This window comes from Micromys minutus (genome assembly GCF_963924665.1).
Source record: "Micromys minutus genome assembly, chromosome: 10".
Lineage (NCBI taxonomy): Eukaryota > Metazoa > Chordata > Mammalia > Rodentia > Muridae > Micromys > Micromys minutus.
In genome coordinates this window covers 21205050-21218809 of record NC_137979.1, presented here as the reverse complement: position 1 = coordinate 21218809, position 13760 = coordinate 21205050, and the positions used below count along the sequence as shown (strand labels likewise).

The 13760-nt window shown below is 48.8% G+C and overlaps 1 protein-coding gene across 1 annotated transcript in view; it reads left to right on the top strand.

The window, feature by feature from the left end:
• Window positions 1-13760, top strand: part of DNAH2 (dynein axonemal heavy chain 2) — a gene marked incomplete at both ends in the record, with an annotated part of 113807 nt that overhangs the window by 57747 nt on the left and 42300 nt on the right. Inside the window, 11 exons of the mRNA XM_080923998.1 lie at window positions 1852-2069; window positions 2494-2595; window positions 2984-3109; window positions 3398-3508; window positions 3789-3977; window positions 4381-4484; window positions 4590-4779; window positions 5274-5454; window positions 6534-6661; window positions 6984-7136; window positions 7217-7342. Coding sequence (XP_080780124.1) covers window positions 1852-2069; window positions 2494-2595; window positions 2984-3109; window positions 3398-3508; window positions 3789-3977; window positions 4381-4484; window positions 4590-4779; window positions 5274-5454; window positions 6534-6661; window positions 6984-7136; window positions 7217-7342 — 1628 coding nt within the window. The remainder of the gene's footprint in view (window positions 1-1851; window positions 2070-2493; window positions 2596-2983; window positions 3110-3397; window positions 3509-3788; window positions 3978-4380; window positions 4485-4589; window positions 4780-5273; window positions 5455-6533; window positions 6662-6983; window positions 7137-7216; window positions 7343-13760) is intronic.

The window sequence follows — 13760 nt, the reverse complement described above, 5'->3', positions numbered from 1 at the left end:
TCAGATCCCATTACAGATGGTTGTGAGCCAACATGTGGTTATTGGGAATTGAACTCAGGACCTTAGGAAGAGCAATCAGTACTTTTAACCACTGAGCCATCTCTCTAGCCCCATCTTTTTATTCCTGAGATTGTAATTTAATTACTACATTTCTCCTTTCCCTTTTCTCCTTCTAAGACCTCCCACCTACCCCTCCCTGCTCTCCTTCAAATTCATGACTACTTTTTTACTAATTGTTATTGCATATATAGCCTGTGTATTATCTGCCTGTCTATCTATCTATCTATCTATCTATCTATCTGTATATATCTATAAACTAGAAATGCATATGTACTCCTAATTATAATCTGCTCTGTCCATATGGTATTACTTGTATGCATGTATTCAGGGCTGACCATTTGGCCCTGGACAAACAATTGTGCTCTTCTGGGGGGGGGCTGCTCTCCACTCCCCAGTTTTCCTCAGTTTCCTGTGGTTCTTTTATGGGGCTGGAGCCTCGTGGGCTTCCCTTATCCACATAGGTATGCACACTGCTGCCAACCTTTCTTCAGATCAGGTCTGGGAGTCATGTTGGTGAGCCCTTACGGGTATAGCTTCTGCTGTCACTAGGAGACAGGACCTCACAGCAAGTTCTGTGGTGCTCTGGCTTCCACCCTCCTTCTGCCTCCTCTCTGGCAGTACTCGCTGAGCCTCAGGGGAGAGCGCCTTTTGTAGATGTGCCCACTGGGACCGGACTCTGCAACTCTGTGTCTTAAGTGGCTGTGCTTTTCCGCCGTGGTCTCCATCTATCCCAAGGAGAAGTTTCCTTTGCTGAGGGGCCACAGAATCAGAACAAAAGCTTATAGATGGTTGTTGGCGATTGTGGGGGTGTATATAGTAAGCTCATGGCTGTAGAGTCTTCCCCAATAACCACCACCTCATTGGCAGTGAGCAGTACTTACCTAGGTTTCTAGGATCAGACATGTCTTCCCTCTTGTTCAGTGGGTCTTCAGCCCAATTAGAGAGCTCCTGGTTACCTCCAAGGAAGACATGCCGTTACTGCACCGTTAGGGTCATTGTGCCATGCTGGTCATTGATGTGGTTCATAGACATCATAGCTGGGCAGGAGTATGGGTTACCTCCCCCTCCTTGGGAAGCTTACGTGATGCTTTCTGGTACCCGAAAGCTAGTACTCAGGGGTCATTCAAGTCAATTCCAGCTCAGGGGCCTCTGGGCCCTGTTTCTGAAGTACATGATATCCTTAGCATTAGAGACTCACCTTCTACCTCTGGGGCTGGGGTTAACCATCCCACCCCTGGGGGCTGACCAAGGGTAACAGCAGTAGGCTGCAGAGTTTAGGAGTCTCTCGTACAGCCCTGGCTTTGTGTTGGACCTTACTGCCACTTCCCAGACAGGGAGGTCAGAATTCAGTGATGTTAATTAAAGTGTCAGTGAGCTGAGGACTATTAGAGCAGTGGCCTTCTGCCTCCTGGTCAAGTGCCTTCTGTGCTGTGTCACAACTGCTGTCATTGTGTGCCTGCGATGTGCCTTTAACGATCTGGCTTGTTGGATTCTGTAAGCTGTGCAGAGTCACCTTCCAGTCCCAGAAACTCTTGAGTTGAACAGTGAAGCTCCAAGTTCTTAGGTACAATGGGGCAATTGTTCCAAAGGCTGGTGCGAAGCGGGGCTAAGCCATACAGTCATAATTAATAATGTATGAGCGCTCCACATGTAATCATGTCTAACGACTAAGTGAAGAGCTGGGGCTATTTCTCTGTCTTCGGAAGCCCCACGGCACTCTGTACCTCAACCCGGGCGCCCAGACCCACTGAGGGCAGCAGTGAAAGTGTCACTCTTTGCCCTTCTTCCCAGGACTCCTGGAGACACTGATGGAAATGAACACCATCCTGGAGGACATTCAGAAGTCTCTGGACATGTACTTAGAGACCAAACGTCACATATTTCCCCGCTTCTACTTCCTGTCCAACGATGATCTGCTGGAGATTCTGGGTCAGTCCCGTAACCCAGAGGCCGTGCAGCCACACCTCAAAAAGTGCTTTGACAACATCAAACTGCTGAGAATCCAAAAGGTCAGCAGAGGTGGCCACGATGGGAAGGCGGGTCGGGAAGGAATGGCTATGTCATGGCACTGGAGGCTTTGCAGGGGACCACACTCTGCCAGCAGCAGAGCGGCATGTGTTAGCGACTGTAGAACCTCACATAGAACTTTCCAGAAGTGGCAATGTTGAGAAGAGGGAAAAGAAAAGAAAGTACCTTTAAAAGGACCTAATACAGAGTCAGTGGTTAAGAGCTCTGACCCTGAGTTCAATTCCCAGCAACCACATGGTGGCTCACAACCATCTGGAATGTGATCTGACGCCCTCTTCTGGCCTGTCTGAAGAGAGCGACAGTGTACTCACATAAAATAAGTTTGAAAGAGGGGACACGTGTTAAATATTTACAGAAGGCTGCAGAGAGTGAGGCTGTGGCCTGGGTAACTTGTCTCCCCTGCAGGTCGGGGGCTCCAGCAGTAAGTGGGAAGCAGTAGGGATGTTCTCAGGGGACGGCGAATACATTGATTTCCTCCACCCAGTACTTCTAGAAGGCCCTGTGGAGGTAAGTGGTGGCCAAGGTCTTAGAACAACCCGTCTTGGCCAGCCTGGTCTACAGAGCCAGTTTCAGGACAGCCAGGGCTACACAGAGATACCCTGTCTTGAGAAAACAAAAAAAGAAAGGACTTTGGCTCCATGAGGAAAACATTGTCAGCAGGATGAGCTTCGCAGCTACGTTTTCCTCAGCCACTCGTGTTCTTGACGTCTGTCCCCTCCCTAGGCTCTAACCCTCTGCCTCCCCTTCCGTAGCCTTTGGAGACCCATGCCTTCTTGCCCAGCCACACTTCCCCTCCTGGGGCCTCCGCCCTCTGCAGTCTCATTCCCCCCAGTGCCTTCTCCTGGGGAACCTGCAGCCTCTGACCCTTAGATGGAGGATTATTTCGTTTTCCCAGGCTTGGCTTGGTGACGTGGAGCGGGCCATGAGGATGACGCTTCGGGATTTGCTTCGAAACTGCCGATTGGCCCTCAAGAAGTTCCTCAACAAGAGGGACAAATGGGTGAAAGACTGGGCTGGCCAGGTGAGCTGGGGCCACACAAGTGGGGGGGGGGACAGTGGAGCTAGCAGAGTAGCATGTGGAAAGACAGACTCCGGAGGCTCACAAACAGAGGCTCCCTGCTCCTCCTCCTGAGTCTGGCTCTTATACCCTAAGTACTGGACCAGCTGCTCCCGACCCAAGGTGCCATCCTTCAGACCAGACTAGGCAAGGTAGCACTGTGTTCTGGACGAGGCTGGAACTCAGGAGCTGTGCTGTATAGATAGATGGCTAAAGGCAAGGCTTACGAATCAGCTTCTGTACCCACCTCAGATGGTGATCGCCGCCAGTCAGATCCAGTGGACAGCTGACGTCACCAAGTGCCTGATGACAGCCAAAGAGCGGTCAGACAAGAAAATCCTCAAGGTCATGAAGAAGAAGCAGGTGGGGAGCTCTTCAAGTATGAGACAGGCCTGGGGTCGAATGGGGGGATAGGAGGTGACTAGAATCAGAGCTGGAGATGAGCTGGTACGAGCAGGCCAGAGCAAGGCTGCTCTGGGACAGAAGTGCGGGGGAGTGCACTATTCGGACCTTCTGTGCAGAGGTGGATATAGGAATTGTCAGGGTCCGTATGCAGTTGGAGGTGACCTCAGGCTGGGATGTGGTACCGTCCAGCCTTGGCTACATTGATGCTTCTGTTCTTGCCTGTTGCCTTGTCCCACAGGTGTCAATACTAAATAAGTATTCAGAGGCCATCAGGGGGAACTTGACCAAGATCATGAGACTGAAAATTGTAGCTCTGGTGACGATAGAAATCCACGCCCGCGACGTGCTGGAAAAGCTCTATAAGAGCGGCCTGATGGACGTCAATGCTTTCGACTGGCTCAGCCAGCTGCGCTTCTACTGGGAGAAGGTGTTCCGTGGAGCAGTTCGCTACTCTCTGAGCCAACCTAACCCATAATGCCTCTCATGCATGGACATGCGCAATCATCTAACCCTGTCCCCTGCATGTTCACAGCTTCTTCTGAAGGCTTAGCTCTGTCTCAGGCCCGATTCAGGAGTGGCCGGTGGCTACTCCAGGCAATACCCCCTATAAGTGCCACCAGATGGTGGCTCAGGTCCCAAGCAGATATTTCATGGATTGGGGTGGGGGAGATGGGCAGCTTGGAACCCATTTTCTCTCCTGGCCCCAAACCATACCCTAAACCAGAACCCTTAATGTACCTGCAACCCTCCTGACCTCTCTGAGCCCTACCGGTAACCACTGCCACACTGCCCTAAGCCTGCCTCTGTCTTACTCTGTCCTGTTTCCCCAGGATGTGGACGACTGTATAATCCGCCAGACCAACACACAGTTTCAATATGGCTATGAGTACTTGGGGAACTCTGGTCGGCTGGTCATCACTCCCCTGACAGACAGGTCTGCTGTGGGGGTGAACGGGTGTTGCGGGAAGGAGCTACTGTGTTCTGGTAGAGACAACAGCCTTACAGTAATCTGACCCCAAGTCACGTCTTAAATTCTCAGATGTTACATGACATTAACCACAGCACTGCACCTTCATCGTGGGGGTTCCCCCAAAGGCCCAGCAGGTACCGGGAAGACAGAAACTGTCAAGGACCTGGGCAAGGCGCTGGGCATATATGTCATCGTGGTCAACTGCTCCGAGGGCTTGGACTATAAGTCCATGGGAAGAATGTACTCAGGACTGGCGCAGGTCAGTGCCCTGTCTCCCCGTCCTAGAGTCTTTACACACCTTTTTAATACCTGAAAGATCAACCAAAACCCAAATCTGGTTTGTGCCTGTGTGGCTTGCAAGACAGCCTTGCCGAGGGCAATTCTTACAGTCAGAATGAAGAAGTGAAGTCCCTTCAACTCCCTGAGTTTCTCACTGCACCTTTGCAAACTCTGACCATGTAAGGGTTAAATAGAGCATGTATAGAAACTGCCCAGCACACAGGAAGGAGCTACTCAGTGCACACAAGTTCCAACCTCGAGGTGTTGCAGTCAACACCGTTGGCTATCTGTTCTGATAGAAAGTTCCTGCCAGAAGCTATGACACTGTTGCTCTGGTCCCCCATGCACCCCCTATTTCGGATGCCACCTTTGCTACTAAAGCATTTTGGGGAAGGGTGTGTTATGCTGTAGTCTATCCGGATGGGACACTTCTCTTGCTGTAGTGACTGTGCCTCTCCCTCTGCCGCTCCACAGACTGGAGCCTGGGGCTGCTTCGATGAGTTTAACCGCATCAACATTGAGGTGTTGTCCGTGGTGGCTCAGCAGATCCTGTCCATCCTGTCTGCCTTGACCGCCAACCTCACACGTTTCTACTTTGAGGGCTTTGAAATAAATCTGGTGTGGTCTTGTGGGATCTTCATCACCATGAATCCTGGTAGGTGAGAAGAACCAGGTGATGGGGCGAGGGGCAGGAGAACTGGGCGTCTGAGGTGAGTATTGCGTCCTTTTTCCTCTCTGGGCCAAAGCGTGCATCTAAGAAGTATTTGGCTAAAGATGACTGTGCTCACCTGCTCTCTGTTAATGTGACAAAATCCCCAAGAAGTATTCTGCTTAAGGGAGGACAGGGGAGCTTTGGTTCTGTAATCTCGGCGTGGACCACCGTTGGTGAGGGTGAGGCAGAATGTCATGAAGGAGGTGGGGACAGGACTGCTGGGGTGGCCTGGGAGAAGGAAGGCAGGGAGAGAGAGAGGAGGGAGGAAAGAAGGATGAAAGGAGAGACAGAGAGAGGAGGAAGATTTTTGTTGATTTATGGGTATACTCCAGTGATTTACTTCTTTCAAGTAGACCAAACCTTCTAAAGTTTCTGTAGCTTTCAGTCTGTGAAAAAGTCCTTTGATGAGGTCCAGACCCTCATATCTAATGCTTCCAGCAGGCTCCACCTCTGGACCTACTGCTTTAAGAACAAACCCTTTAGGTAACACTTCAGATCCAAAAGACAGCAACAACTGAAGGCACAAAGAGAGGAGGAAGTTCACTTCCTGTCTTCCCCAAGGGCTCAAGAAACACCTACTTGTTGCTGTAGAAACCTAGTCTTCTAAGGCAGAGCTGCCTTTTCCCAATGGTCTAGCTCCCTGATCTGTCTTCTATCCCTCCTGGAAAATGGAGGTCTCCCTAACATATGGGGTTTTCAGTTTCATCTCTGCCCACTAGGAACAGCTTTGGGGGAAGGGTCTAGGAGAGAACACCCTTAGGGAAGCATCAGATCATAGCGACAGCTGTGAGTTCTGACAGCTGTGAGTTCTACCGGGCTCATGTGGGCTCCACATAGAACTCAGCAGGTCTGGTTTCAGCTGGAAACAGGGTCATATGGAAAGTAAGGAGATAGGAGGCCGGATGCCATCTTGGAACTGGGGAGAAAGTTAGGGGCAGGGTAAAGGTTGGGTAGAGTGGAATGTTTAAGAGACCAAGTGAGGACAGGGAAACTTGTTTCTAAACGAATGGCTCTGTCTCCAGGCTATGCTGGCCGCACAGAGCTTCCGGAGAACCTGAAGTCCATGTTCCGCCCAATTGCCATGGTGGTGCCTGATTCTACACTCATTGCAGAAATCATTCTCTTTGGGGAGGGCTTTGGCAACTGCAAGGTATTCTGATGATCTATTCCTTCCAATTATTTTATTTCCTTGGCATAATTGTTCCCTGGAAAGAGGAGCCCCTGAAGGCATCACAATCTGTTTTAGCCTACTGGGAGTATTATCAGTAGGATATGAAGCCAGAGGAGTACAGAAAGACAGACAGACGGGTGGTGGGGTGTCTCTGTTCCATGAAGCCACTAACCAGTAATAGCCCAGAGCATTTCTCAGATGCTTCAAGTCCTTGACCCAGCAGGTTCTTGTGTCTGTGAGTGTCCCTAAATAAAAAGATGACTTGTGAGGCAAGCCTGTGTCTCCTCTGCACGGTTCCCAGGTCCTGGCCAAGAAGGTGTACACGCTGTACTCACTGGCCGTGCAGCAGCTCTCGAGGCAGGACCACTACGACTTCGGCCTGCGCGCCCTCACTTCCCTTCTGCGCTATGCCGGCAAGAAGCGCCGCCTACAGCCGGATCTGTCTGACGAAGAGGTAGGCCAAGCTCACGGCCCTCGGATCTTTGCCTCCTCTGGCATGTCCGTCGGTCTTTGGTCTCACGTTTCCCCAAACAGGTTCTGCTGCTCTCCATGAGAGACATGAACATCGCCAAGCTGACCTCAGTGGATGTTCCGTTGTTCAATGCTATCGTGCAGGACCTTTTCCCCAACATCGAGCTCCCGGTCATCGACTACGGCAAGGTGCTTGCTCCCCCCCCCCCCTTTTATTTATTTAGTTAGTTAAGATTTGTTGTTGTTGTTGTTATTAATGTGAGTACACTGTAGCTGTCTTCAGACACTCCAGAAGAGGGCATCAGATCCCATTACAGATGGTTGTGAGTCACCATGTGGTTGCTGGGATTTGAACTCAGGACCTCTGGAAGAGCAGCCAGTGCTCTTAACCTCTGAGCCATCTCTCCAGCTCTCTCTTTTTACTCTTGATTTTTGTGTATTTATGTGGAGGTCAGAGGGCAGTTTACAGGAGTCAGTTCTGTCCCTCCACCAAGTGGGTCCCAGGGATCAGATTCGGGTCAGGCATGGCTGCAGCTACCTTTGCCCACTGAGCACTCTTGCTGGCCAACCGTTTGTTCTTTAACTAGCTCCCTGATTTCATGAGTGACTGTACCTCTGGGAACAGGAAGTGTGACGTCCTGAACTTCTGCCATTCACTAGGTGTGACTTTGAATGGCATAGTGGCCCCTCCTGGGACCCACACAAACAGCTTCCTCTGACTCATCCTTCAGAAAGAAGTTGCTGCTCACCACACTTACTGCTCACCACACTTACTTACTTCCACACTTCATTACTTTCCTACGTAATTAATTAATTTAGAGACAGACTATGGAGCCCTGGCTGACCCGGAACTTGATATACTGACCAGTGGCCTCATAGTAACGGGGATTGGCTGGCCTGCCTCATTACGGGCCACCATGTCAGGCTCAAGTACCTCTACTCAGCAAATGCATGAATTCACTGAGAGCTCAGCTCTCCCGGCTGTGTCCACGAGCCCTCTCCCGCCTCGCCTCCTGGTCTCATGGTGGGAACTTAGACGAGCATCTCCGGCAGCTTTGTGGCCTGTGAGAGCAGGACAGTGGACGGGCAGAGACTGAGAGCGTCCGTGCCTCATTGTGTTACTCCACTGGCTGGATCTTCAGTTGCAACTGCTAATGCTGGATTAAAGCATTCAAAAAAAACAAAAACAAACAAACAAACAAAAAAAAACATACTTTTTTAGTACAGTGCTCAGATGGCAAGAGGCCTTGGGTGGGGGGCAGTGAATGAAGGGACTTTGAGAGGCAAATAAGTTCCCATACTGTTTTCCCCATGGTGTGTGTGACCTGTTCACGGTCTGCCAGTCAGTGTTGGGAGGGCAGAGGTGTTGTTGCTGTTGGTTGTCAGTGGTGGAACCAAAGGGAATGATTTCTGGAGGAACTCAGTCTCCGCCCTGGTCCAGAAGGAATACGGAATTGAACGGGCAGCGGAGCCCAGAGGGCAGCACAAGCCTAACCCTCGATGGAGGTTGGAAAATGAGGCTATCAGAGCAGCGGCTGTTCATGTAATGTTCCCACGGTGGAACTCACGAGAAAACTGCAGATAAGCCACCTTCGATAATCTCAAGGAATTAAGTGACACGCGGCTCTAAGCAAATGGCACTGGGAAAAAGAATGAACAGTTTGTAGAAACATCTAGACATGTTTGTGCATGTCTCTAATCTCAGCATTCTCTAGAGGTGGAAGTTAGTGAGTACTAGAGCAGCCAGATCTACACAGGAGGGGAGGGGAACTCAGTGGTTAAGGGCACTTACTGTCTCTGCAGAGGACCCAGCTTTGGTTCTCAGCACCCCGTTGGTGGCTCATAACTACCTGTAACTCAAGTTCCAGAGGGTCCTATGCCGTCACACAATTTCCTGTGTGCCTATGGTGCTCATAAACCGGTGCAGACACACACACAAAAATAATAAATAAATCTGTCCCTAAAATGTAAAAATAAAATCACGGTAACTGGTGAAGAAGAAAAACACCACCCTTAGTGGGGAAACAAACTTCTAGCTAAGGAAGTCAGTTATAACTCATGACAACCATGCTGAAGGCTAATTTCTGCTCGGCAGTGGTGGTACACACGTTTATTTTCAGCATGTTTATTCTCCTGGGAGGGAGAGGCAGGTGGATCTCTGAGTTCAAGTCTGGCCTGGTCTACAGAGAGAGTTCCAGAACAGCTGGGGCTACACAGAGAAACCCTGTCTCATTTAAAAAAAAAAAAAAATTGATTTTTAAGGCGTACACATCAAAGTTAAAGGATCAGCTATCTACAAAGAGCATAAAGAAGGAGAAAGGAGAGATCTCGCAGGACACACTTAGCCCGGCCTAAGAAATCCAGAAGTGGAAGAAGAGCAGTGATTTCAGTTTGAAATTTGCAGCATCTAAGTGAGGGGTGGGTGGGCACAACAGCACAGTAAAGCAAGGAGGGCTTCTGAGGCAAACTGCTTCAGCTGGCTGGGTCTCAACCGGGTGTGGAGGTACTCAGCAGCAATCCCAGCATCGCAAGGTAGAGGCAGGAGGATCACTGTAAGTTTGAGATGAGCCTGGTCTACTCTGGGAGATTGAAGCCAGCCAGATCTGTGTAGCTGGACTCTCTCTCAAGTTGTATCTCTAAGATCTGCTGTCTTAATGGCCCTGGGTGACCATGCCTCCCCTGCTGGGTAGAAATTGTCAAGCCTTAGGATCAGCAGGTAAGGCAGGAGTGAGTCACATTAACCAGTACAGAGGAGACATCTTCAGATTGGATGCTTTCTTTCATCTCTCTGCTTAAAGAATAGTGACACCCAGACAGGAAAGTGGGAGGATTCTCTCTGGGGAATTCTTCCGACCCAAGAAGAGTGACCGGAACATGGCAGGAAGACCCCAAGCACATTGTTACCTGCAGGGCTGCTCTGCTCATGGTTTGTGAGCCCCACACCCACTGTCTGTAGTCATATAAACAGAAATTGGGAGTAGAGGTAGGAGGATCAGGAATTCAAGGCTAATCTTGGCTACATAAGAAATTTGACTGTAACCTGAGCTATAGCGTGTGTGTGTGTGTGTGTGTGTGTGTGTGTGTGTGTGTGTGTGAATGGATGTGAAGAAAGCCAAAGCTCACTAAACACCTGAGAGAAGGGCTCTAGTAGGAAGGCTGTTAGGTGTTACTAGTAGTAGGGAGGAGTGGGGATGTTGAGCAAAATTCTTCAGGCAAGACACATACACATATATAAAGACTTATTTATTTATTGTATATGAGTACACACTGTTTTCAGACACACCTGAAGAAGGTGTCAGATCCCATTACAGATGGTTGTGAGCCATCATATGGTTGCTGGGAATTGAACTCAAGGACCTCTGGAAGAGCAGCCAGTGCTGAGCCATCTCTCCAGCCCCCAAAAGACTTTTTTAAATGCAGGGCAACAGACAGTATGGTAAAGGGTCTGAGGAAAGGATTGGCCCTGAGAGAAGCAAGGTGTCTACTCTGTATGGGTTTCTGAGAAAAGGTGTGGTCTTGTATCACAAGGAAGTCCTTAGTCAATATGTGATGTTACCTGAGGTCAGCAGTAGGGGAGTGGACACTGCCATTCATGCCACGTGGCAGGAGTCAGTCTCTGGATAGGAGGTAGGGGCTTAGTTAATGTATGACTCGGGAAGGTGAGGGTAATGAGACTGATCCTGCTTCCTTCCTGCCCCCCTCCCCCGTTTGTGTGCACTGGGGGTGGGGGCTGGGCGTGTCCTTGTCTGGCTTGCAAACCTATCTGTTTAGGACTTGGTTACCTGCAGGGCCTGGGTTCTCTAACAAAAGAAACAAGAAAGAGCCAGATGGAGAAAATAGATAGCTCAAGCAGAAGACTCACAAAACAAACCAGCAATGTCAGTCTTTGCTGGGACACATTTGCCTCCAGGCATGTAGGTCTGCCTGGATCACTAAGACCCCACCCAGACCAAAACAAATCAACAACAATCAGAATTATCGAGTAAAATTCTAATGAAATGCCTTTAAGAAAGGACTGTGGCCCACAAGGGGAGAAGAGATAGGATTTAAAGGAAAATCTAGGTGAGATAAACATTCAAATAATTTCAAAAGTAGGAGGGGAGAAAATGGAGAGATGGGGTCCTCAGGGCTAAAAAAGAACCCACATGAATGTGGACTAGAACCGTCCTTTAACGGTTCCTCTGGGGAATTCTAGAACACTGAGCAAGAAAACTATTGATGTTTTCAAGGAGGAAAAGCAAAAAAAAAAAAAAAAAAAAAAGGCAAGATACTAGAAACAACAAACCAAACTGTGTCTCAATAATAATATTAAGTGTGTTGATAATGGAGTAGCCTTCAAAGTTCCAGTGGTAAATCATTCTGACTTCAAATTCTGTCCCATCCAACCAATCATATAGAAGGCTAGGTCAGCTAATTTTCAATTATGCTGATTCCAAACAAACAAACAAAAAGCCTCTAATCTGTGAGAAAGCCGTGAGAGAATGTGGCCTCACTAAGCGCTGGTATAGACTATGAAAGTTGGCAGGGAAGCAGACAGAGGAACACCATCCGTTCAAGAGAAGCTTAAAGAACACTTGGGGTGATGGTGAACAGAGAGCCCAAGATGGCAGTCCCAGCGTGGGCAGAGAGAGGGCAAACACCCCTTCAGGATATGAGCCCTTCCTCTATTGATAACTAAGTGAAATCTGAAGGCTTCAGGAGTGCGTATAACAGAGAAATTGGTCAGTGATATGGCCCTCATTCTGAGACCCCACCTGGAAGAAAAGTCCACATTCTTATGGTAATACTTGGATTGTTTACGGGAGACACACCTGAAAGACCTAGTCTCAGAGGAAGAGGTCTGCGGGATAACTACTTATCCAGAGAAAGCTCCGGAAGCCAAGACAGACAACAAAAGCTTTCCTGGAACTAGAAGGTCAGCTCAAGATAATAAAAGGTTGAAATGGGCTAGGGAGATAAAATAGATCCAATTTGGATGTACTTAATGATACAGACTCAAAAGATCTAAAGCTGAATTGGCTGAGATATCAGGAGAAATAGACAAACCACGATTTTAACCTCTTAGTAAACCAGGCTGATTTAAAAAGTCAGGGTCATGGAAGATTTGAACAACGCATGGACACCTTGAATTGATTCATATCTAAAGAAATTCAACTAACCAATAAAAGAACAGTTGTTTCTTCAAAGCACATATAGAATATATAGAAACTCTAAACAGGTAATGGCCATGAATCTGCCTCAAGAATTTTGAAGGCTTGTGTATTCTGGCTATGGTGATAATCACTGGTATCAGACAAAGCAAGTTTAAAATTTTTATCATTATCAGTGTATTCATGCACATGAGCCCACATGATCTACGTGTATGGACATTCGTGCCAGTACATGTGTGGAGGCCAAGAGGCCAGCTTTGTGGAATTGGTTATGAACAGACCAGAGGCAACACATGACACGACACACGTGACACGACACACATAACATGACACAGGACACGGCACACATGACACACATGACACGACACACATAACATGACACGACACACATGACACGACACACGTGACATGGCACACATGACACACATGACACAACACACATAACATGACACGACACACATGACACACGACATGGCACACATGACACGACACACATAACATGGCACATGACACACACGACACGGCACACATGACACGACACCCATAACATGACACATGACACGACACATATGACACACATGACATGACAGCAAGACCAAGTTCTAAACACAATGGAGATCTATTTGTCCCAGAGAGGGGAAGGGCAGGAAATAAGAGCCGGAGGATGAGGGAGAAGAGAAAAGGAACAAGGGAAAGGAGGAAGGGAGACTTGTCCAGGATGGGCAGCGGAGAAACCCTGTCTTGAAAACCAACCAAAACAAACAAACAAATTCTGGATGTAGATTTTTGTTTGTTTCGTCTTCCTGGTGAGCAGTTATATGGATGTTAGCATTTGAAGAATCTCTGTGTGTGTGTGTGTGTGTGTATGTGGTGTGTATGTGGTGTGTGTGTGTGTGGTGTGTGTATGTGGTGTGTGTGTATGTGGTGTGTGTGTAGTGTGTGTGTGTGTGGTGTGTGTGTGTGGTGTGTGTGTGCGCTGTGTGTGTGTATGTGGTGTGTGTGTGTGTGTGGTGTGTGTGTGGTGTGTATGTGTATGTTGTGTGTGTGTGATGTGTGTGTATGTGGTGTGCGTGGTGTGTGCGTGGTGTGTGTGTGGTGTGTGTGTTGTTTTTCAACATGTATCCCTGACTGTCCTGGAACTCACTCTATAGAACAGACTGGCCTTGAACTCAGAGATCCACCTGCCTCTCTCTGCCTCCCTAGTGCTGGACCCCGACTAATCTGAAAATACTTTAAAAAATTCATTTCTATGTAGGTGGATGTTTTGTTCACACCACCCACTGCAGACCATGTGTGTGTCTGGAGCCACAAAGGCTGGGAGAGAAGGTAGAATCCCCTGGAATTATAAATGGCTGTGAGCTGCTGTGTGGGTGCTGGGATTTGAACTCAGGACCTCTGGAAGAGCAGCCAACGCTCTCAACCGCTGAGCCATCTCTCAGCTGGAGACAGGGGGATCC